This window comes from Salarias fasciatus, chromosome 22 (assembly GCF_902148845.1).
Source record: "Salarias fasciatus chromosome 22, fSalaFa1.1, whole genome shotgun sequence".
NCBI classification, from domain to species: domain Eukaryota; kingdom Metazoa; phylum Chordata; class Actinopteri; order Blenniiformes; family Blenniidae; genus Salarias; species Salarias fasciatus.
The window spans coordinates 25,976,814-26,002,297 of record NC_043765.1 but is presented as its reverse complement, the minus strand read 5'-3'; the positions used below and the strand labels follow the sequence as shown (position 1 = coordinate 26,002,297).

Here is a 25,484-nt window from a genome sequence, read left to right as displayed (position 1 = left end):
AAACTTCCTTGACTCATCGATCTTACGCTCCATCTTACGTCAATCCAAGACAAACACGGCCTCGATTCCATCAACCGCTAATAACTGGAGCTCTGAAGGTTCTCAGGATAAATCAGCTTTTGTTGTCTTGAAAGTTGGGTTGTTGTGATCTTTTTTTTTTTCTTCTCCAGACTACAGATGTATTTATTCAGTTCTGTATACTTTGACCTTGAGTCATATTACAAACAAGTTGAAGTGATTATACTCTTCCTTCAGTACGGTATTAGAATCGAGGTGCAATTCAGTCAATTCTTTTGAATAAGAGATAAAAAGACAATTAATGATAAAAACACACACTTTGTTCCACTTTGCAGTTCCAGGTTGAACATAAAAAAAATAAATAAATCACACAAAGCAACAAATGCATCTCATTTTGAAGAAAGAGAATAGATTTTGAGAGTTTGAACAAAGCCTGGAGGAAGATAGTTTGAGGCTTTTTGCACATCCTTGATTGCACTCAGTGATCTGAATGGCTGAACGCCCATTTATGAAATGTTGATAAACTGGATTAAATCATTCTTCTTTCCTTTGTAGAAGCGGTTTAATGGAGAGATTAACAGATACCGCTTCTTTAAACGAAGAGTAGTGACTTGTATGAGCGCTCCGACACCACGTGCAGGTGTGTAGTTTGATTCCTGTCATCAGCCTGACTGACTGTGTGTGGTTCCCCCTCCCTCCAGAGCCCATGCGTGCCTTGCGAGGCCTGACGGCCACGGAGATCCAGCCCCGGCAGCTGGCCCTGCAGTGGGAGCCGCTGGGCTACAACCTGACCCGCTGCCACACCTACACCCTGTCGCTGTGCTACCGCTACTCCATGCCGACGGGCGGCAGCGGCGGCAACAACGCCACCGTCAGGGAGTGCCTGTCCGTGGAGCGCAACACCTCCCACTTCACCCTGAGGGACCTGCCGCCGTTCCGCGCCGTCCACGTCCGGCTGGCGCTGGCCAACCCCGAGGGCAAGAAGGAGAGCCGGGAGGTGACCTTCCAGACGGAGGAGGACAGTGAGTGCTCTTTCTGTTCCCCCCCCCCCCCCCCCCCCCCCCCCCCCCCGCCGGCGCTGAGCGGAGTTTGGGTCCGCCCAGACGGAAGACATTAGTTAACAGCGGTATCATTACGGAGGAGGACAGTAATGTTTTTTTTATGTGTGCAATGAAGCCCTTTATTGTCATACTTACTCAGCTCTGGCTCCCAAACTTCTTAAATTTGCGGGCGCCCCTTCATGCTCAGATAATTATTGTGCACTGCTTACACAAATCCGTGCCTTTAGTCATCCAGGGCGAGCTGGGAAAAAAAAAAAAAAAAAAAAAAAACACACAAATATTGACTCACAAAATAAGCTGGATCAGCTCAACTAAATGGAAGATCAGCCTTTTAAATGGAGACCAGTGGAACATTAATCAGTTGGGCCCATGGCCGCCGGCGAAACCGCCAAATGATTCTGCTTATCTTTGTATTAATATTTCCTGTGCACATCAGCAGATTAAGCACATTGTAATGCAAATTCACACGGAGTGGAAGTATAGAAGGTCAGACTGTGATTGTTATGTGGCGTGAGCAGGACCTATAGCTGTAACTGAACGCCACTCAGGGACGAGCTTAACCCGGAGCGGAGGCTGGAGAGGAGTGACGGCTATGACCTGCCACTGGAAACATTCTCTTTATACAGCTTTCCAGTGTCCGTTATGTAAACTTACTCATGATCGTGTTCTGGGATCGGTCTGAAAATGTGAGGCTCAGTTTTAGAAATTGTTGCTGAAACGAGTGATTCCAGTGTTGTGAAGTCGTGACCAGAGGTTACCAAGGTTTGTAAGTCTGAGTGAGAGTTTGAAAGTCTGTTGTCAATAGTGATGGGTACTGTTCACGTTTGTAACGATGCTGTTGAGTACCGGTACCTGGGAATCGGTACCGGTACTCAGTGGTGCTAATTTTCAGTACTTTTGCGTGTTTATGTGCTCATAAATTTTAATTTCTTGCTGTCTTGCAGAAGAGTCGCTGATGTTTGCTAGCGTGCTATTGGAGGCTAACGTGTTAATGAATGCTAGCGTGCTAACCACTGACAACCAACGTGCTCACGGTGCCGAATGCAGGCGTTGGAGGCGTAGATCTGAGGCTGTTCACTCCTCAGCCTTGAGAAAAATCTTGTTCTCAACCAGGAGCTTTCTAAGATGAGAGGTTTTCCCACCACAGTGAGCGTAATCTGCATTTTATGAAAAGTGGATCCTTGCTTTTGAGCTCTTTCTTGTCACGCTTGCTTTGTTGACATGCTAGCTACTGACGTCATTACACTCTTGTGCAATGCTGCATTCAGGTGCAGCGTGGAAAATCCCCTCCTCTTCCACTCCCTCACAGTCACAAGGATGCGTTCAGGTACCGAAACATGGCTCCGTTTGATTTTACGTGGATTGGTATTCGGTGGAACCAGCGGGATTCTGTCAGTTCCTAGAAAAGTACCTGTAAATTCCATAAATACTATATACTATAGAATGCTATGCTATACTATAAATAACCATCCCTACTCGTCAGTAACTACCAGCAGGTCGAAACAAAACTAATTCACAGTATGACACAAAATACATAAATCCATTTACCAATTTTTGCCATATGTTGAAGCAGGGGTGTCAAACAGTTCAGGGGCCGCAGTGGACAATAGTGCCATAATAACCTTTAAATTCTAACTTTTTTTTTTTTTTTTTTTTTTTTTTTTGCTGTTTGCTTGTTTGTCCTTTAGGAAAGAGAAGGAGCTGTTAGATGGAATCTAAACTAACCATCAGTGTTTGTTGTTGGTTTTTTTTTTGTTTAATTTGGGTGTCTCTGAGTGTAATATTGTAATTTTCTGTTGACAGTCTTTACGTTTCGAGTCGTCTCGGTATCTGTTAAAAAACCTTTTTTCACATCGTTTCGTTTGCAGATGTGATGTGAAGAGACAGGCCCTTTAATTATCTACCATTACACCAGGCTGTCTGGCAGACGGGAAACGTTTCATTTACATAAACCGCCCAACGTACAGGATGTTATGGTTTTTATTTATTAATTTGCTTTTGGAACCGTCGGTGTGAGACGTTCATGTCAGGGGAAGAAAAACGAGGTCTGGTGGCGTTTTTTTTTTTTTTTTTTTCCTCTCTCTCTCCACTTGATATTTTGAATGTCAGCACCAATGGAAAGTTTTGCTTTTGAGCCCGTGAGTGTCAGTCTGACAGTCCCCCATCCCCCCCCCCACCGTCACGAGGAGAGCTGCCATCACTTCCTTCACAACTGCAGTAATTGAGCCGCAGCCGGTGACAGCTCCTCCTGCCGGCTTCCTGTTGGGCGCCACAATCAGTCGCACCACTGCTGCACTTTTTTTCACTCGTGCTGCTCGGAGGAAGCAGATTCGTGCTGTCAGGATTCATGGGTACACCAAGACATTTTTACTTATTTATTTATTTATTTTTTTATATCTTCCAGGGGCCGCTTTGCCTAGCTCAGCTTTTAGCCTCCTCTTCCCAGGAAACCCGACGGCTCAGAGAAGTTTGATATCTGCCGTAGAATGGCGGGAGTTGCCACATGTGGCTGCGTTAAAGATCCAGAACCGATGGTTCTCAGAGTCAGAGGGGGGAAAAACAGTTTCCTGTCACCTTCCTGGCGTTCGCCACCAACCTCTGAAGCTGAGATGGCTTTAAAGCTGCCAAAGAGCTTCAGGCTGGCGTGATTTATTTGGGGGAAACACATGAATAAATGCAGCGGCGAGAGCTTTTGATGAGGCGGCCTGTTTGTGTCTCAATTGGTGTAATTTGGCGCTGGTCTCCTCATTGTTTACCCTCGACTGTGCCTGGAACGTGCTGTGCTTCCAACACAGCGAGCTCAAGAGGTTTTATGCAAAGAGATGTTTAAACTGGTGCGAATTACCACTGTAATTTGACGCCAGCCTCGCCATTATTGCATCTATTAGTGGTGTGAACATCAGCAGATCAGGACATCTGCATGGAAGGCCTGGAGCAAATCACTGTCGTAATTTGACACCAGCGTCATCTTTCTGCAGGAACTTTGTCAGTTCATTTACGGAGTTAGGAGTGTTGTAGTTTGGCACCAGCCTCATCATCTTGCATATATAAGAGGTGTGAGTGTGCGCTGTAATTTGACACCAGCTTAATGTTGTCGTTGTTGCTGCGCTTGGACAGCATGACCATATAAGGGCGTGTGCTTCAGCTCTCGCAATATTAGTGGAAAATCGTGTAATTTAACACCAGCCTCATCATGTAACTGCAATGTGTTGAAATGCACATGTGTAAAACAGTGAAAATGAGCTCTGTAATTTGACACCAGCCTCGTGCTTTGAAGAGGCTCTCAGTGGCCCTCCACAGTATTCTGTGTTTAAACCGTTCTAACATATTTTGTGAGTGTTTGGAGTTTCTGCTGCGCTCCAACAACAATAAGTGGTTGAATTTGCAGGTTTTTCTGTGAAACACACCTGAATGTCTGCCCGGCTGTGGAGTTGTACTTGCAGACGATGCGCCTCCAGTGAGTGACGGCTCTGCTGCTGCAGTGGAATTCCGATTGGACACTGAGTGAAAACACGGCGTGACTCATGATGCAGGGTTATCCATCTTCCTGCCTTCATCTGTCTCTCCTCTTCTGTTTGTTTCTGTTTTCCTGTCTGATCCTTCCGTTTTGTCACCGTTACTTCTAGCTTCTTTTTTTTTTTTTTTTTTTTTTTTTAATATCCTGCATTTCCTTCCCGTAAAAAGACACTTTTGCGATTCCCTCTGCTGTCCTCGCCTCACCTGCAGCGGGATACGAGCGGACTCAGGCGCAGTGCGTGCAGTGGATTACTCATGCAGGTTGTAAATTACAATGAAAGTGGGATCAGTGAAGAACTAACTGTTGTTGTTCCGCCTTAATCCCACCGTTTCAGACGAATCCCCGCTTTGCCTGCCGGGGATTCGGCCTGCTCATGTGCAGACGGCGCCGTAGGCACGTTTTCAAAGTGCTCTGAAATCTCCGGGAGTCACAGCCGCTCCGGAGACCAATATGAAAACATCAGCGGCGCGTCTACGGACCTTAATGTTCAGTCAGATCCCTAAATGGCGCGGAGCGCCGCCGAATCACGTCCTGCGGTGAACCGAGTGAGTCGGAACACGCCCTCGCCGCTCCCGCTCCCGCAGCGCGCTGAGAATACGTTACGGTCATTTAAAACTTTCCTGAGTCCGAACGGTGAGGGGCTGGCTCCGCTGAAAGACGGAGCGGCAGCGGTGCCTCCATGTCTGACCTAAAATACAAGTTTTAGTGTTTTCTTCCTTAGAGTCCTTTGATAAATTCACCATCTTTCCTATCGGGAGAGAGATGGACTCAAAGTTAGACACAAATATATTTAAAGAAAATCTCCTCAAATGCATACAATCATAATTTAAACTATTTAACAGTTGTTTCTGTTAAACTAACAATGACCAATTGATTAAATATTATTAAGACAAACTTCAGTAACAACATTTTTCTTTGTCTTGATGGAAATCTCTGTTTTCAAAAACCCAAACGGTTACTGTTTTGACAATCTCAACATGAAGCCAATTCCAAGATGGCCGCCCATCTCGGAATATGTGCGTCATCGTGGCAGGACAAGAGGAGGAGTTAAAGGTGCTGTAGGCAGGATTCCGCATCTCCGCCATCTTGCTTAGGGTTACCTAAGCAGGATGGCGATTTGACCCATCTAAGATGGTGATTTGAAACCCAGCACAGCCAATCCTGTCCTGTTTTCTCTGACATCACGCCTTTACGCAAGTTAAGCCCCTCCCACAAGAACGTGCGACAAACGCCTCTCGACCAATCACGGTTAGAGCCTCAGGGGCTCTTCTGATTAGTCAAAGATACCTGGAGCTGTGGAGATTCCTTTTCAGCTCAGAACAGAGACAGATGGAAACGCTGCGCACTCGCGGTAGTGCAATTATGCTACACTCCTAAAGGATTATCTATGGATACTCTGACATTTAATCCAAAGAAAACACAGAAAAATTGCCTACAGCACCTTTAAGTCGAGGTGGAATAAATGTTAAGATGACCAAGGAATTATTAAATTCTGCTTTAAAAATCAGAACAAAACGGCCAGTTTGTTCAGAATTAAGTTAAATTGGAGTGATTGTTTTCATTTGGAATACCGTCTTTAAAGGGAATACGTCTTTAAATTTTTAAAGTGGAACGAGATTTCATTCCGAATTAAAGGGGAGTTAAAGCTCCCATGTGAATGTGGCCAGTGTTGTGTTGTGTTGTGTAACAGTTGTGTCAATTTAATGTTAATTAGGAATTCCGTCATTCAGCTAAACAACACTCTTTGGCATGACGCAAAGCATGCATTGTGTGAGTGAGTCATTCACGGACCCTGTTTTGAGTGAAAAATACTTCGTTTTTGCGTTTTCGTTCCAGAAACGTTTCAAGTTGACGTGACAACATTTTAACATTTTGCACAGAAGCAGTAGAAATGCTGAAAACTCTTGTTAAATTGCAGTATTTCTATGTAGCTTTTAGAAAACATGTATTTGTTTGCCACCATTTCCATGGAGACGGGGTCGGAGTGATTATTAAAAGTTCCACTTTGGAAACGTTGCTTTTTTTTTTTCCCATTGGCTCTCCGTTGCTGTGTTGACAGACACCCAGAATACAATGAGAGTTTCCTTTTCATACATAAACAGAACTTTCACCAAGAGTCCTGATTCGAGATCCGACGCACAAAATGAGCGTCAAACAGCGAACAGTCAGGAAGTCATTCCAGTGTGTGTTTTTCAGGAAGTCCAACAAAAAGTCAGGTAAATGCTTCTTTTTCCCCAGATGGCGACCGTCAGGCAACAGGAAACAAAGTAATGTTCACATGTGTGACAGAGGGAAAGAGTCATTCTGGAGCCATGCTTCTAAAGTGCGAGCTGCCAGATACCTGTTTGTTTCATAACGGGGATTAGATAATCAATGTAGAAATAATCCGGCATGTCTGGTCTGATCGGCGATTAAGCCCTTTGTGTTTATTAGAAACTGAATTCAAAGCAAAACTCCAATGTCTCAGAATATTTAAGGCCGGGATTGTCCCTGAAGCCATTCGTTTCCGGGCTGGAGGATGTTGGTGGCCGGAGGTGGTTTGAGGTCGTTGGCTGAGATTAATGCCTCCTCCCGGCTGTTATCCTCAGATTTATTTTCAGGGCTCTTCTGTTTTGGTCAGATGTACTCGGAAGCAGGAATGTTTTAAGCCGTGTTGGTTTGTTTTGAAGCGATTTCAGGAAACTCATCATCTGTTCTCAGCATCAGGTTCTGAACATCATGACAGGAAACACACCAAAGCTCTTATAGATCATTAGTTTTTCTCCACTTTTGCGCAAAGACATTTAAGATAGAGCTGCTTCCTTTCTGTTCCTCCAACTGTAAGTTGTCCTCATTCAAGGCCGAAGCTGCAGTTTCATTCAGTCGGTCATGAATGTTCACTCCAGGCTCAGGATTCCATCAGAATCAGGTTCACCAACATGAGAACCCAGCAGAGGAGGCTCTTCACCGTTTGACACCTTATGTTTCAGCTCTGAACTTAAACCAGACCCTACAGGAGTTCTGCTTGTTGCAGCTGCAGCTAAGATTGCAAACTGACCAAATAACCGCGATAACGACGCGGCTCGCAGGCTCCGTTTGCAGCCTTCAGCGGATTCAGAGTTTTCACCCCGGCGCTTGAGCTCGATCCGACGCTGGCGGGAGAAAACATCGTGTCCAACCGGAGACGTTACATTTAATCACATGATGACTATACTTAGTTACTGAACTGAACTGATGCTAAATAGTAAATTTTATTCAAGCCATTGTTTTGAAATCACCTGGATGTAACTGGTTATTGAGTGAAGTTGGTTTAAAGCTCAGTTAATGGAAATATCACCAATCGCAGTACGTTGGTTTAACTTTAATTAATCATTTTGAACAGTTATCTCTGACCCTGAAGACAGTTATTGTGATACTAACTGGTACATAATTACCACAGGTATGAAGAATGTCTTACTTTGATGCCAGCTGTCATCAATAATAAGTGTGACTCAAGGCAGACTGTGGCACCAGCCGTCCAAAACCGGGCTCATTCGAACTGATATGAAACATCTAAATGGGGAACTGTTTGCCAGCTGTTTGCTCATTTTTCCGACATAAATCTTTGAGGACGTTTGTCTTTGCGCTGCAGCGAGGATAGATGGAGGTATTAGCGTTCATACTGCCAATGGCCGCCTGGGACAACTGGAGGGGCTATCGGTGAAAACGTTTCAGCATATGGCGCGCTGAGCTTTTGTCCACAAGAGCGAGACTCTTTTACTGCTTTATTTAAATAACTGAAGGGAATTTAAACATTTTCAAACAGCAAAACTTTGAGAAGAAGCTGAGACGTGGACAGAGAGCTGGTTGGATGGATGCGTTGTAGAGTTCGGGATGAGTCGGAGGGCGTCGGAGGGCGTCGGCGCCCCCCGGCGTTCACCCTGAGAGCTGCCCTGCTTTCAGGAGAAGCGTCTCGTTACGCCGGGAGGGGCTCGGCCGGTCCGCACGTCGGACTACTTTCCAGTCTCTCCGTCTCCGAGGCGCTAAAGAAGAAGAATCGGCTGTCAGCCGCCGAGCCGCGGTGCTCCGTCACCGCGCGGCTGAAGCCAGAACCCCGGCTCATCCCGACGGGCCGGGAGCCGGTCGCTCCACGCCGTCCCTCCTCCTCCCGGTCCTGCCCCCTCGGCGTTTCTGCCGGAGAGTCCATTAGAGGAGAGCGACGGTCTCACGCTGCCCTGTGTTTTCTCTCCCTCGCCGTAGTTCCCGGCGGCATCGCCCCCGAGTCCCTGACCTTCACCCCGCTGGACGACATGATCTTCCTGAAGTGGGAGGAGCCTGTGGAGCCCAACGGCCTCATCACGCAGTACGAGGTAAGGGCGCCGGCGCCGGAACCCGCCTCCTCCGGTGAGTTCGCTCCGCTCCCCGCCTGATTTCCCCGAGGCTCGCTCTGCCGGACCCGGCTGGCGCCCGTGAGGCCGAGTCGCCGGAGTGGGCCGGACCCACTTTCCACAGTTCATGGGATTTACTGTACGCGTTCATATGCTAATGAGGCGGCGGCGCAGACTCCAGGCTGTAATTACATGGGGGACGACCGTTCTAATTACTTATTTGCCTGAGAGATGCCTCCACAAGGGGGCAACTTTAAATGTTTCTAATTAATTATTGATGGCCCCGTATCAGGAGCAGACCTTTGTAGCTCCGCTTCACAGCCCGGTTTTCTTTTTTTCTTTTTTTCTTTTTTTTTTTCCTGAGAGGAGATGTGAAGACTGGCTGAACACATGGAGACGGGGACAAACGGTTCCCGGGTGTGGAAAGCGAGGTGACGAGGCAGAGGAGTTAGGAATCCCGTGTTTGGAGGCCAGAAGAAAATCAGGAGAGCTCACAGCCGCTGAATTCCTGGAACTGTGTGAAAGTCAGAACATTTCATTGGATTCTGGTCCGTGTTCTTCTGGAATCACACTACAGACCTTCTGTCTACCTTACCTTTTTACGACCGTCGATTCTAAACGGATGTTTTAATTCTTCATACCAATTAGCCCTTTGTACTTTCTTATCTCGCCATTTTTAAATTCTGTTCGCCAAACATGAGGATTAGTTTGTATTTTTCAGGCCTGGCCTTGACGGCGGCGTGAAGGTCTTTGCTTCAGACAAAACAAGGTGTTGCAACGCTTTTAAAATAGCTCTTATGAAGAGAAGACACAAACACAATTATTAATAAATTAGGAAAAGTGGATTTGAACAAAAACAGACAAGCATCACTTTCACAATAACATTTTTTCTGAAATAAAAATGCAAACATGATGCATTTTCGCCTCAGATCTGGAATTAAAACACTAAATAAGACTTAATCTTTTAAATCTTCGGGCTGTTTTCACATCTCATTTTAAACAGTTTCCCTCAATCTTTGACTGATTCTTTCTATTCTGCCTTTTCAGTCACGTGGATATTTGCGCCGTCTTGATCTGAGACAAATCAAGTGGTTTTTCTGATTATCTGGAGCAAAAACATTCAATATTCTTCGTTCTCTGATGAAGTATTGACAAACGTCTCAACGTCTTGAGCTCATTTCATGACAGAAGATTCAAAAAAGGCCTTAACATTTCATATTTAGAGCTGCTACTTCTCAACAATGAAAAGGAAATGACAGATTTCTGATGAAAAAGAGACCGGTTTGATGCATTGTCGACCCTCGCTGTGCTTACTTTGCATCTTATTGACCCAACATGGTCAAAAATCTGACCTTTCCTTCTGCATGACGTCCTCCAGAAGTGTATCTGACGTTCCTGACGACGCCTGAAGGAGTCCGTCTGTCCTTAAAAGACTCGTCAGGACAAGACAGGAGGGGAAAGGGAATGGAAAAGGTTCAGTTATATTATTCAAAGGTGTTTTAATATTGAGGGACTCGTTAAAACACTGAACACGGCGAGGGCAATCAGCATGCCGCCCAACCCGATAAAAGAGTCTGGCTCTCGTTTGCACTGTCGGAGCCCAGAGATCAAGAAGGAGATCTCAACCCTCTCTCCGCCGCCGGCCTCGGCGCCGAGTGCCGGAGTCAAGAGTTAACATTTAAACAGCCGCAGACAGGCTGTTAGGATGAGGAACGGGCCGATTTTACGAGCGGCGCCGTTGATTCGCTCAGTTTTATGAACGTGGCTTTACAGACTCGCACGTCGAGTCGTCAAACGGCGAGAAAACACACATCGTCACGGCCGTCCCGGTGCAAATTTGAGCTTTTCACCTTCGCTGTGCGTGTTTGATTTCCTGGGCTAATCCGGGAAGGCTGCGCCGCGACGCAGACTCTACCCGAGCCTGATTATCGGAGGCAGGATTCACTGAGAGGCGTCTCATGAGGGACTCATCTAAACCCAGTGGTTCCAGAGGCGGCCTGCGACGAGAATCACTCGTCCTGGACGCTGTCCGGACTGCTCCAGAGCAGCCTGGTTCTGATGTGGAGACTCTCCAGATCCCAGTCTGAACAACAGCTAGACTCACTGAAACACTGTGGGATCGAGACAGCTACAGGAAGACCAGAGCAGATCGTCACTTCGTCATCCTAGGAAAAAAAAACAGGAACTCTGCCTGGTCGATACTGTTGAGTGGTGCATCATGGGGGATTTGGAAGTGAGTGTAGACACAAAAATCAGTGGTGTCCCTGCATTTGGCCTGGACTGCAGCACTGTCCTACATGCAGTGTGTAATATCTCATTAGAAGTGGCTCTAAGAAAAGAAATTAGAGAGAAAACTCATTTTACTGTAGTTTTTTTTTTTTCTTCATCCCTGTGCAGTACAGGTGCATTATGGGTCGGTGTTGGTCTTCCTTCATGCGGTCTCCTCTGTGCCTGCAGATCAGCTACCAGAGCATCGAGTCCTCGGACCCGGGCATCAACGTGCCGGGCCCGCGGCGCACCGTGTCCAAGCTGCGGAACGAGACCTACCACATGTTCTCCGGCCTGCACCCCGGGACCACCTACCTGGTGTCGGTCCGCGCCCGCACCGCCAAGGGCTTCGGCCAGACGGCGCTGACCGAGATCACCACCAACATCTCCGGTGAGGGTTCGGAGGGCACGGTCAGGACCGGCCGTCGGACCGCCGCTGCATTAAAACACAGAGAACAATCCGCAGTGACGGAAAGACCGCAGTAATCTCTCATACTGTCTTTCCTCTGAAGAGCTTTGATTGGATTACACATATGCCTGGAAATTATAGAAATTATCTTCTTCTCTCGGCAGAAACAGCTTTTCAGACGCACACTGGGCTCATCCGATGCACTAACAGCGCCGTGGATTCTACCCAAACTGCAGAATCTCCAGCCTGAATGGTTTTATTGTAGAGAAAGAGGCTTTTATTCACTTCAGAACCGTGTTTGTTTACCGTTCGGAGGAGAGGGAGCGGGGAGAAGCGGGGAGGTCGGCGGTATGGATCCGCGGCTCGGTGTGGAGAATGCGTCTTCTTAGAGCCGGCGGCGCTCCTCTCAGCTGGAGATCTGCAGGTTGCGTTCGCTTAATTGTGTTTACCCTGATGAAACGGCACATGCTACGGCGACGCTCCTGCCCGTGAAGCTCGGAGGGGGGAGAAACAGAAAGAGGTTCATCCAGAGCCGAGGAGGAGAAAGCAAAGGTTCAGCAGAGTTCAGGTCTTCGCTTTTTCCTGCTGATCAGCGTCGGTCTGAAACGAGTCTCGATCCGAGTGCGAGCTGTAGCGCCTGTTTCCAGAGACCTCGACTGCTTCCAGCGTTTGACCCGACTTCAACCCCACAGACCTCATCGGGTTTTTAGAAGAACTCTCTATCAGACATCTCTTCATTGACATTTCAGGACTGATGTTGTAGAGAGTCTCTTGATAAACGCTCGAAGTATCTGGAAGCACTCCTGAAACGGAATACTGGAAACGGGGCGCTGCCCAGAAGCGGTCCGAGAAGGGAAGAATCGAGAGTGTTCTGCCAGACGGATGAGAAGCTAATGCTAATTTGAGTCTGGAGGGGAACAGATCATCAGTCCAGGCTGCTGGCTGGTCACTCGGTCGCTCTTCAATGCGTCCAGAAAATGACCCCAAATGGCTTAAAACCAGTTCCCAGTCAGGACATTCAATCCAGTTGAGCAGATGAAGTTGCAGCCTGATCCGATGTGCTGGTCTGCAGGAATTGACGGTTTGGTGATCGAATTTTAAAAAATCAAATCCGTACATAAAATGCAGGAGCTGCAAGCAAATGTTAAAACATCCACTGAATCTGCATTGAAAACAGACTTTATGGAAATTGTTCAGGAACTTGGTTACCGGTCTGTGGTGTCAAACTAGCAGGGATTCAGAAACGTTCCAAAAGGTGTGGATCTTTATTTTTATCGAATTATCCTCTTGATTTTTGTTTGTACAAGTGTTTGTCAGGTAAATGGAGAAACAATGAAACGTTCCCGGCATCAGAGCTTGTTTTGACAGCGGTTAAAGGACCGTGAGGAGACGCCTTCTGCTCTTTTAATAAATAAAGTGTTGTGAGCAGAGCTCTGTTAATTAGCAAGTTCTCCACCATAAATTGGAACATTTGATGTTTTTTTTTTTAATTATTTTGTTTTTTGCTGCAAACAGAACAAGTCCTGGTTTGAAAAAAGATAAGAGCAAGAAGAGACGTTTGACAAAGTTGAACAATGATCGTTTCTCCTTCAAGACATTTGAAACCTTGATCTGATTTTCTGAGAGTTTGTTCCTCAGAGAAACTCAAGGTTGAGAATATCTGCTGTTTACTGCTTTCTAGTGAAGAACTACTTAGGGAGGTTTCTTTCAGTCCAATCTCAGACAAAATCATCAGCAGTAACATAAACAGATAAATAGACTCTCTGGAATACTGAAAGGTGAACTTCTCAGATGTTTCAACATTTCTAGAGGAATGAAATCCAGATAGATTCAGAATTAATTATCAATTTTGAAATATTTTTGGGTAAAACTATGAGTACCTGACTGAGTCCTTTTCTAACTTTTCAACTCATATGCAAGATTTGTTGGAAATCTGAGAAACTTGTTGAAAATGAGAAATAAACAGGACAATGCGCTTTTATTTTGAAGTTAAGCTTCATACATTATCAGCCGAGGAAACGACATCCTCAAAGCGCTGCTGAGATTAATGTTGCTCTTCCTGGTTCTTTTTGAATTAAAGCCATAAAAAGCAACAATCCACTTGTCATAACGTGTCTGATTTGGCCAGAAATTGGCCTCTAGTTCATTTAAAGCTCCTTCCTTCTCGTAGAAAACTCCAGCGCCAGCTGTTTGTGTCCGTGATGATTTTATACCAACACATTTTCTCTTCTGGAGCTCATTTAGCTTTTTTTTTTTCCCCTCCCCTTGTTCCTCTTCGGCTGATCGGTTCCACGGGGACGGCAGGACGGCGTCCTCCAGTTAATTTGCTCCCGGTAGTAAACGGCGCCTGGCGCGCTCCACCTCCTCGTCCCCGGAGCCTGGCTGGGGTCGTGCCGCTCTGAGATCTGCCCTAATTACATTATAAGAGCCTCTTGTTTCCTCGGCGGCCGGCTGCTGTGTGGGAGGCCCGGCGTGGCTCGGCGCCATCTCGCTTTTAAAGTCTGACAATCTTAAAAAAAATTAACATAAATTGCCGAATCTTTTGCTAAAATTCTGTTTTTTTGTGCTTGATCATGTTTCCAGCGCCGGTGTTCGACTACGAGGACATCCCGTCGCCGCTGAGCGAGTCGGAGAGCACCATCACCGTGCTGCTGCGCCCGGCGCTGGGCAGGGGCGCGCCCGTCAGGTACGGCCGGCGCTCGCCTCCCTCGCGCCCACGCGGCTCGGCGGCGCCGCCTTTACATCCCGCAGCAGCAGAAAGAGCCACGCGGAGCGTCACGGCGCCGTTCTCTAAACCCTTTATGTCACATTTATAGAAATACCTGTGTCGTCTAAGGATGTTTCAGCAGCAGAAAACGCCTTTATATCCTGTTTACATGAGAGGAATGTGCTGAAAGACGATCAGAACTGCACATTTATCTACATTTATCACTTTAGAATGAGGTAATTTCTAACAGGGTTTCTGTAAAATGTTGGCTAAAGGTTTTAACTGCAGTTTTTCTTCACAATACATGTAATTTCAACAGAAACTCCAAAGCTTCAAACTATAAATATTCGTATTTTAACTAATTGATCAATTCGCTAAACTATTTATCTGTTTTTTATTATTATTATTGCAGCAAGGTTAGCAGTCGAACATGTTTAATATCGTATACAGCTTCTATTTGGAGATTACAAGCATCATTACTATTCAGTGGCTCCATTCAGCCTGATTTAGTTCAAATGATATATTTTTCTCTCTCTTTATATGTGCTTATTGTAAAATGTTTTAAAAAATATAATTCAGTGCGATAAGAAATTATACAAACCTGCCTTATGTTGTAGAGGAGATGTAACTTGGCAGATTACAGAGATTTATTTTTATATATGGAAATGTCAGGCTGTCAGTTATCCGTGCTGTTTGAACAGCGTTTGCGTAAAACTCCCAAAAAAAAAACATATTAATCAAACAATAGTTTGAATCTAGGCTCATAATAAAATAGGTAACGATAAAAAGTTATAAAGCAAAACTGAAGAAAACTGGTTGAGGTATCTTTAAAAGAAAAAGCCATGAAACACAGTTCTTTAAGAAGAATATAGTTTGTATGGAGCTGTTAGGTGTTAACATGAAACGAAGAAAGTGAAAACAGTGCAGCTGAAGCTCCTAATTATAAACATGTCTGTTTGTTGGTGCGCAGCTGAAAATGTGTCCGCTGAGACGACGTGACAGGAGGCTGCAACACGCCTTCAGGTTCGCCAAACTCATTTGGAAGAGAAAACAAGGACGCGCTGAACTCATTACACGGGCTGTTTGCCGTCCGTGGCGGCGTTACGGGCGGGCCTCAGAGTCCGGCCCTGACCCGCCGTGTCTCGCTTCCTGGATAACGAGGGAGCGCCGTGTCTGCCGGCGCCGCCAGGCTCTGGGGGAGCGGCGTCCTTCCCTTCCCGGATCGCAGCTTTATGATTCAACTTGAGGTTTCAGAGCTTCGGCCTGGAGGAGATCAGTTCAGTCTGCCGCGAGATGGTTTCAGTTTGACACTTCAGCAAGTTAAGAGTTAGTATTTTCAGACCATTTATCTCCTAAACATGGTTAATGTTTATAGAAACAAGCCAACAGAAGGCCGACTGTTGAGCTCCAGTAATAGTTTACCTCATGTTCTGCGTCTCTCCTGAAATAATAACCTCAAAATCAGTGGTTCTTACCTCGAGGGAGCACCAGAGATCACTAAGATTAGAGGTTTCTCAAGATTCCGCATAATTTGGCTTTAATGTAATGCTTAAGGAGATCAGAGAATTGATCGGTAGCCTCTCTTTGGCCCCACTAGGAGCCTCTGATAACCAGGAATGGGTCCTAAATCCGGTACTTTTGTAGATACTGACCAAATACCATTGGTTCTACCAAGTACCGATTCACGTACAAACAGCACCATGTTTCGGTGCCTGAATGCATCCTTGGGACTGTGAGGGAGTGGAAGAGTCGGGGATTTTCCATAGCGGACTCGGAAGCAGCCTTGACCAGAAGAGTGTAATGACGTCAGTAGCTAGCATGTCAACAAAGCAAGCGTGACTAGAAAGAACTCCAAATTACAGCTCCACTTTTCAAAATAAAATGCAGATTACCCTCACTGTGGCAGAAGAAAAAATTCAAATCTTAGGAAGCTCCTGGTTAAAAACAAGGTTTTCCTCAAGGCTGAGGAGTGAACAACCTCAGATCTACGCTACAATTCCTGCATTCAGCACCGTTAGCATGCCAGCATCGATTACCCCGCTCGCGTCCATTAGCACACTAGCATCAATCAGCTCGATAGCATCGTTTAGCTTGCTTGCATAGTTTAGCACACTGGCATCTATCGACACGCTAACATCGATCAGCACGCTAGCTTTCGATAGCATACTAGCATCAGTTAGCACGATAGCGTCCGGTAGCACACTGACATCCATTAGCATGATAGCATCAAATGGCATGCTAGCATCGATCAATACGCTAGCAGTCGTTAGCAACTCAACTGCAGTCAGCAACAAATAGACCTTTATTAAAGGTGCTGTAGGCAGGATTTTGCTAGTCAATGCTAATTTTTCTGTGTTTTCTTTGGATTAAATGTTAGAGTATCCATTGATAATCCTTTAGGAGTGTAGCATAATTGCTCTACCGCGAGGGCGCAGCGTTTCCATCTGTCTCTGTTCTGAGATGAAAAGGAATCTCGACAGCTCCAGGTATCTTTGACCAATCAGAAGAGCCCCTGAGGCTCTAACCGTGATTGGTCGAGGGGCGTTCATTGCACGTTCTTGTGGGAGGGGCTTAATTTGCATAAGGGCGTGATGTCAGAGAAAACAGGACAGGATTGGCTGTGCTGGGTTTCAAATCGCCATCTTAGATGGGTCAAATCGCCATCTTGCTTAGGTAAGCCTAATGCGGAGATGCCGAATCCTGCCTACAGCACCTTTAACACACAAACTCACAAAAGTACCGACTCCCAGGTACCAGGTATCCGGTACCGTATTGGTTCCAATGTGAACGGTGCCCATCCCTACTGAAAACCTAGCTTTATGTCACAGACAGACAATAGCAGCAGTGGTGGCGTCCAGAGTGTCATGGCTCCCACCTGAACCCCGGTGTTCTTCTCTCCCAGTGCCTACCAGGTGGTGGTGGTGGAGGAGGACGGCTCCCGCCAGGTGCGGCGCCGCGAGCTGGGCACCGTGGACTGCTTTCCCACCCCCAACTCCCACAGCGAGGCCCAGGCCAAGGGGGCGCCGCACTACTACACGGCCGAGCTGGCGCCCAGCAGCCTCCCCGAGGCCACGCCCTTCACCGTGGGCGACAACCACACCTACAACGGCTACTGGAACAGCCCCCTGGACCCCACCAAGAACTACCTCATCTACTTCCAGGCCACCAGCAACTTCAGAGGGGTGAGGACTGCTGGCGGTAGAACTCGTACTGTCGCTCGACCCGACGGTGTGTTTGAATCAGTGTCGAAGGCAGGAGGCGGTGCGCTGGAGGCGCCGCGGGAAACGGAGGGTTTATTGGGGATGGTTCCCATTTTGGACTTTCTGAAAGACCGTGAAAACGGGACTCAGAATGCGCAGAATGCTGATTTTCTCTTTGATCATTCAGTTGTCAGATCTCATATTCGGTCTCTTTCCCAAAAAAAACAAACAAAAAAAGCTTTTCCGAGCTAGTTTGTCTTCGAGGGAGGGGAGGAAGTAAAAATCAAACGCCGTCCGGGCTTGAAAAGATTGGACGAGGAGCTCCTTGAGCGACTGGGGAAGCGACTGAAGCCTGAATAAGGAAGGCGTTGGCCGGCAGAGGAGGCCGATGCTGTTTAAATCATTAAGGCCCATATGGAGCTCATGTTTGCCCCCCCCCCCCACCCCCACCCTCCTCCACGCGCCCGCCTGGCCGCCGCCTCTCATCTGGACTTCTGTCCCAGCTGGGTTTGATGCTGCTTGGGTTTGCTGGAGAGCAGGGAAAAGACCACAGTGAGCGCGGTCGGGGTCAGAAACGACACGACGAGCGCTCGGCTGACGTCCGGAGTGTCAGAATCGGGACTGAGATGTCTCAGCGACGGCTCTCTCACTCTCTCTCTCTCCCTCCCTCTCCCTCGAGACCCGGCAGAGACTTCCTGCTCGACAGAACTCCACCATCGCGGCAAACTGAATATCATATCCGTGTTGATTTTTTTTGTTGTTGCCCTGCGAACCTTTTCATCTCTACTTTGTGAGCCGCTGCCTTTTTTTTTTTTTTTTTTGGCGGCTGCTCGGGGAGAGGAGCGCGGGAACAAAAACCTAATTATTTTGACAATTACTCTGGATAAATTAGACGTACGGGGCTTACTGTGGACCATGGAGCCGCCGTTGAATCAGAACCGTAATTGCTTTGGCAGATATGCTTTCAGCGGGGCTTGAAAGATGCCTGATTGGTGTTGCCAGTTCCTCGTGAAAAAAACACAAACAAACACGAGTCGTTTCTCTCTCTGTCATGACAGACGAAGCCGCTTAGGGACAAAAAAAAAAAAAAAAAATCGAAATTACAGCTAAAATATCTATTACAGCTAAAAATGACAAGAGAAGCGTGGTGATTTCACTCTGTCAGCCTCCAGTGCTGTTTTATTACACTTCAGCTGGGATTACTTGTCACTTAGCTGTTTTTTTTTTCTCTCCCCCTCACACTGGATAAATTTGGATTGTGAATTGGTTATTGATGATCTCTGCTCCGGCTCTCGGCTCGGGAAACCATCCCACGTTTGCCAAGCTAGCAGATTTCCGAATGAATTTTTCATCCGTCTTCCTCCCGACTTTGCGGGACTTGATCCCTGCTTTTTGCTGATTTAACAGTGAAAGCAGCTCGAATGCGAGTCGCCGGCGGAGGAAGGGGAAAAAGAGCCGGTCCGCGGTTTCCAATGATCCGTGTCATTTGGCCGTTCGGCGGGAGCAACAAACTGCTGATCGACATCAGGCTGACGGCGCCGCTTTCACCGCTGGGAGTCCAGCTTTTTGATGTTTGCTGTCGGTTGAATCATGACGCAGTGGAAGAGCTGTGATTTATTGGAACCCAAGCGAATTAACAGGGTGTTTGCTGTGTCGTCTGAAGCTGTACGGAACTGGTTTGTCTTGGTTTTAAAGAGCAACCATTATTGTTAATGTTAAACTTTTTACTCGAGAAGATTAACCCTTCATAATGCTCTCTTTATAATAATTGGAAATGAAGAAATTTAGTTTGAGTTTTTAGATTCCATGTTAGGCAGAAAATAACAAAATCTTGTTTATATGTGGTGATCTGTTGCTAAATTAGGCTTGTCAGTGTCATTAATATTGTTTTTTCAACTGCAAGCATATAAATTACACTTATAAGTTCTGATCTTTTAGTAGGGGGTAAGGATTCCTTTCTGAACTTTCTTTTATCCTGTTACTCATTTTGCAGTTTAACAGTTATCAAGCACAAAAATGTCAAATAAAAAAATGGCAAAAAATAAATAAATAAAAATTGTAATGTGTGCAAAAAAAGTATTGTACTCATGAAAGGGTTTTAAGGGTTAAAGAAAGGCTTAATAAAACAAGGAAAGCTAGAACTGACCATATATGTTTATTTACCATGTAAGAATGGGCACATTGACATGAAAACGCAGAACAAGTGTTATTGTCAATCATCCAAATCATTCATACTGAACGAATTGACTTTGTGACTGATACTCAAACGTCAAGATAAAGAATATTTCGACTCTGGGACCAGTTTTAGGCTCTCAAAATGCCATCATTTATGTGATCTTAGTTCTTCTGATTCAATTCAAGGGTCTTAAAACCTTCATCGTTGACCTGAAAACTGTTGAACTTGCAGTCCGGGCCAATCAGGTGTCTGTTCAGCCCTCTGGAAGCCTCAGTGGTCCAAACTCTGAGCGGCGGCAGGAGTTGTAGCGATACTGCTACAGGTGCATTTGTTTTCCTGAGACGTCTGGCAGTTGGTCCAATCCTCTTGTTCAGTTTTCACACAGAAAAAAAAAAAAAAATCCTGAAAAATGTCTGGAGCGTCACGAACTCGGCTCAGCTAAGAGTTTTTGGCAGCCGTCTTCGAATCACTCAGTTGTTTTTGTTAAATTCCGACTGAACCTCCATAGGCGCGTCCTAACAGCAGTATTTTGAAGGGAGACTTTGTTTCGGTCAACAGGATGAACCTTGATTGAAATCGGGGTTTAAAAGTCAATCCTCATTGGTGCGACCCTGCCGAGGGTTTTCAAAGACTGTGGATCGAAATCGTGAACTCTGCTTAATCCACTAGTCAAAACCTGCAGTGTTCAGCAATTTCAGAAGAGGACTTCCAGGTTCCCGTTCCCTCCATCTATATTGACTCCCAGACACTGAAGGCTAAATGGATTCTGAAGGGGATTAGAAAGGATTCAGATTTGAGGAACAGATCCATTTCCGCAATGACATACGGGAATAATATGGAAGCTACCCCAAGGAGGAGGACGGCAGAGTTCTCCTCTTATTGAGAGTGGAGTTGAAATTCCTGACTGGATGATCTCTGCCGTGTCTGAGGAGGGTAAAACTCCCACCTTGACAGAGGACAAAGAGACATGCGGCTTTAATAACCCCCGAGGTGGGAGTAAATATGAGTGATCTGTGACTGTACGAGATGAGAGGAGATGAGCATCCACTCGAAGCAGATTTCCAATTAAAAAAGGCAATTTGGCTGGAGTTTTAGGTGAAAGGTTTTCAACTCCAATCTCAGAGCGCTGATTAGCATAATTGCCCATAAAGGCTGATTTCACTTCCTTAAATTTTAATTTAGTAACATGCCTCTCTATCTCTGGGACGAAAGGTGGCAGTTTTGGAAGGAACGGAGATCCAATCACCGGACGGGGTTGAGGAGAGTGCGGGGGTAGGGGGGCTGGGGCGCCTGAAGGGGAGGCGAGGTCACTCGTATCAGTAGGAGATGTCATCTGCCAGGAAATTTCAATTATTTTCCTCCGGCTCACGAAAGGTCTGGTGAAGGTCCGGCCGCCCGTGTCGCCGGTCGGAGACAAGGTTGTGAGTTTTGAGGCAGACTGGCTCATAATTAAGTTACTGCTGTGTTTTCACTGCGTCCTCGTGTGGAACCGAGCCACATGAATTAACGCAGCTTTTTTTTTTTCTTTTTTCTTTTTTCTTCACCCACAGGAGACCAGAATCAACTGCATTCGGATTGCTCGCAAAGGTAAAGTGCTGCTTTGTACTTCTGTCTCATGAAGGGCAGTGTGATTTTCAAAGAGTCATGGTCACATGGACTTTGTGCATCTCTCACCAAGGCTGATCTCTTGGCCGGGCTTTGTGTCATATATTTATTAAATTACTGGATTGCTTCATGAACTGAAGGTCCTTTTACTTGATACCTGCAAAAGTATATCGCGTAGGTGATTTGAATGTAAATGTCATACAAGTATGAATTAAGATTTTTGTACAGTATTTTGAAAAGCTAAAGAAAAATGTTCTGAGATCGCATCTCCCATGACTTGACAGTGATCCGGTCAGGATTTGGGGTCGAACATCGCTCCCTCCATGTCTCAAGCCATTGTGGAAGTGATGCAAATATTAGTAACTGGTGTTCATTCCTAGAGCCAGCATGGGCAAAATAGGAGTTCATCATCTGCAAACAGTCACGCCACCTTGACTTATTAAGCTGTTAAACGAGAACAACAGTACCATATTGGGATGCACCATGATGTACTCATGGTGCTGCTAGTAGCTACAAATGATGGTGATATAAATATGACTTGACTGATCAAAGCTCACGCTCTTTTAGGCCCCTGCCGCTGACGTTACTGACGCATGACGTCTCGGAGTGCTTGGCGCAGTATCAGACCTGATACATGATGCTGGTATTGGTATCGATGCATCCCTAACCCACGGTGTTTTTTACTTCAGGGCATTAGGAATGTGTTCATTCAGTCTCAAGTTGAGATTTTTTGGCTCGACCACTGAAGTGACTATGAACAGTTGCATTTGTGAGATTTATGGCACATTCTCTTGAAGTAGTGCTTTGTGATTGTGCCCACTCTGCTACTGGATGCTGGTTTCTGGTGACTGGGAGATCTTAATGGATCATAATGGCCGTGCTGAGTGAGTAAGGATGACACGTTTCTGCTGGGGGCTCATGGTGACCCCACGAAGGACTTTATCTCATGTTTCAGCAATTAAGCAGCAGCAGAAAAGGTTGTCACTGCCTTCTGTTGCAAGCGAATGAAGCTGAAATCGTAGATTCTCAGGAGCCAGAGAGCTGAAACGTCTGCATTTGGAGCCGCTCTCAGGCCACCTGTCGTCTCCCTGCAAGTCGCCCGGGATCCGTCCGGCCATGTGGTAACTGCACTGTGTCAGACACTTCAGCGGTTATCCCAGATCAGGCTGCCGCTTTATCAGATCTGACGTGGACTTAGTGGCGTTTTGGGTTGCTGAACGGCAGGAAGCGCTCCCCCATGCCACTTTCTGCTCTCAACAGACACACCAGAGGAAAGGTGAGAGCAAACATGGATCTCTGTTCTCACTCGGCTCCTCCAGAATCACTGACGGTGACATTTCGGCAACCCTGCCTCAATCTCTTGGGCTACAATGGCTTTGAAATCGACAGTGCAGCCATGTTCCCTCCTTTTCTTTTCTCCCTCCCTGAGAGAGGAAGCAACCACGAGTGTTTGCTTGAGAGACAGACACTGATAGAAGCCTCTCAGTTCAAACAAGAAGGGGGGGGTGAGAGCGAGACAGAGGGTGAAATGGAGTTTTTCCAATCCTTCCTCCCTGCTGAATAATGCTTGAAGTTTTGTCGGGCTCTGGAGAAAGGTGGCAGTTAAATTGGATTCCACATCCCCCTTAAACTCTGTGCTGTGTGATGTGAGATGACATCAAAAGAAAGCCGCCTCGCTATTGTCTGCCGGCGTCCGGGTGCCGGAGGTGGGCCGCCGACGGGGATGTTTTTAACGCAGTTGCGCTTTGACGGGCAGGCGGGCCCAAAGGTTGTTCGGGATGTCGCTAACACCCCTTTCAGGGAATCAGGGAAGGTCTGCGGATCGCCGCGGACTTCAGTACACCATGGTGCCGAGTTGGGCAGGAAGCGATTTCTCATCGAAAAAGAAAAATAGTTTGTGTTTGCACACTGATGATGGATGATCGGCAGTGCTGGTAGAAGGCAGAGCGACGACCGACAGACTGCGTACATGGAGTCTGGTAAAACCACACTCTTTCCTATATCGGGCACTACATATTGAAGATGCAATTTGTAGGGCTGTCCGAATGTCCAGATACCCAAAAAGAAGGGCACTACAAATTTCCCACAATGCATCTTGAAGAGTAGTGAGCATCGATGGTCCCTGGACGGCTCAATATTACCCATCGTGCATTGCGAATCTCCAGCAAAATAGCGAAAGAGCAGCAGTGCGAGCCGGGAATAATTTAATAACATATTTTTATTTATTCTTCAATGATTAGAAAGATGACAAGGAAAGTAAAATGCAGAATAACAGCACATTTAAAAAAATATATATTACAAAACGTCTGGTTACCATGGTACCGGCCGGGGGTCACGTGATCAGCGCTGAGGGAAAAAGTAGAGAGCTGCATGTCTGAATCGCCAACGGATTCAGGGGACTCCAAAGACCACTATGTAGTCCAGCACTGTATGGTGAGTGAGGAGTTAGGTCATGGTGTGGACATTCGGACACAGCCTCTGTCTCCTGATGGGGCCGCTGCGTCTATGCACGCCACCATCTTTGTGTCCAAAATTGCAACCAAAAAAAAATAAAAAATCTCGTTTACATCTTGCACCATCGTAGACAGTGAGTTGGCTTGATCTCATTATAAAAGGTATATTCTGATGGAATTCCATTTCGGTTTTTGGGAAAGTCTCTTTAAACTTCGGACCGTGCCGTATTGATTTTGCACCATTTCTTCAATCCGCTCACCAGACATTTTCGTACGCAGCAGGGCTGTAAGGTTTCATTTGTTCGACGGAGGTCCCCCGATAATTCCTGTTCCTGGCTGTTCCTCGTTGCATTTTCCCAGCCGTCCCACGCTCCTCTGCGCTGCCAGCCGTGTTCACCCGGAGCGCCTGGCCAAGCCGCCTCGGTCGTGGGTGGAGGTGTATTTTTTTTTTTTTTTTTTTTTTTTTGGAGGGCTTTATGTCTTTGTCCTTAAATGCAATAGGGCCAACGATGGCTGACACCGCAGAACAATGAGAGCGTGTTCATTACAAATCAGATGGTCTTGAAAGACGCCTCATTCTGCTCGGCGAGGAGGCTTCTCTCAATGCATGTCAGCTCAGCCGGTGGAAAAGCATCAAATTCACATTTAGCTTCTGCATCTTTTGAAATTTCGGCCTGAAATTTGCTTGACAGCTGAATGGAATCGCATCATACCTTAAATTCTCTGATAGTTTATTTATACTTTATTTACCCACAGCGTAGAAAAGAATCAGGGCTTTATTTGAAAAGCAGCTTATATGAGCAAAAAGAAACGATGGCACCAGCGAGAGTACCTTCTTCAACCTCGGTGAATTTCTTTCTTGGCTTCCTGGGAACGAATGCCTGGACTGTGAGTTTCTTCAGACTTTTAAGAAGTCGGTTGATCGGTCTGTTAAGGTCACCCTGGAGCAAGACGGCACCGAGACGGCCATCTTTTTGATGCACAGCTTTTGTTGGTATGCTTTCTGTTTGAAATGTGTTGCACATTTGATGGGTTTCTACTTTGAGAAAACTATCATTTTTTTTAATTCCTTGATGTTTGTTGCTGTTCCCATGTGAGTCCTCTCTATTGGAAATGTGGCATTTTACCTACTGAGAGCTTGACATCTAACACCAGTGGAGCTGGGCGCTTAGTGATTCAAACCACAGTGCAAAGGTTCTGGCCAGACTATGTTCTATCATTTTATGCACACCCTATATAAATGCAGATGTCTTGCAGTAGTGGTCCAATTAGCAGGTTGGTTCAGTACTGAAGTGCACATTTGTGTTGCAGAAAAGTCGGTTCATGAGCAACGTAGGTTCCATTTACACGACGAGGTTTCAAGTGCAAAACTTCATTTTGAGTGTCTGTTTACTCAGCAGTGGTACCTGGAGCCAGTGAAAACACAACTTTTCTAAAATAGTATTTGCCTTCCAGTCCATATTCTTCTGGGACCTGGTAGTTTTAGAGGTTTCAATCATCTTTAATTGCAAAGCAACTTGGTCGTCTGTCCGTGTGAGTGTCTTTGCACTCCCATTGTCAATGTTTATAGCGGATTGTTCTCTGTGCTCTTGTGTTTGTGTGTCTTCATTACAAAAAAAAAACTAAAAGCAGCATCAACTCATAGCCTGGCACAATAAAGACATGATTTTCTGCCATTTCTGCCATCCTATTTTGCAATGTAAATTAAATTATGCCAAGTAAAC

At 46.2% G+C, this 25,484-nt stretch overlaps 1 protein-coding gene across 1 annotated transcript in view; it reads left to right on the top strand.

The window, feature by feature from the left end:
* LOC115409847 (receptor-type tyrosine-protein phosphatase U-like) overlaps window positions 1–25,484 on the top strand; it is a gene marked incomplete at its 3' end in the record, with an annotated part of 218,143 nt that overhangs the window by 156,948 nt on the left and 35,711 nt on the right. Inside the window, 6 exon segments of the mRNA XM_030121130.1 lie at window positions 720–1,040; window positions 8,815–8,924; window positions 11,400–11,601; window positions 14,203–14,305; window positions 17,229–17,508; window positions 21,253–21,289. Of these exon segments, the coding sequence (XP_029976990.1) occupies window positions 720–1,040; window positions 8,815–8,924; window positions 11,400–11,601; window positions 14,203–14,305; window positions 17,229–17,508; window positions 21,253–21,289 (1,053 nt within the window).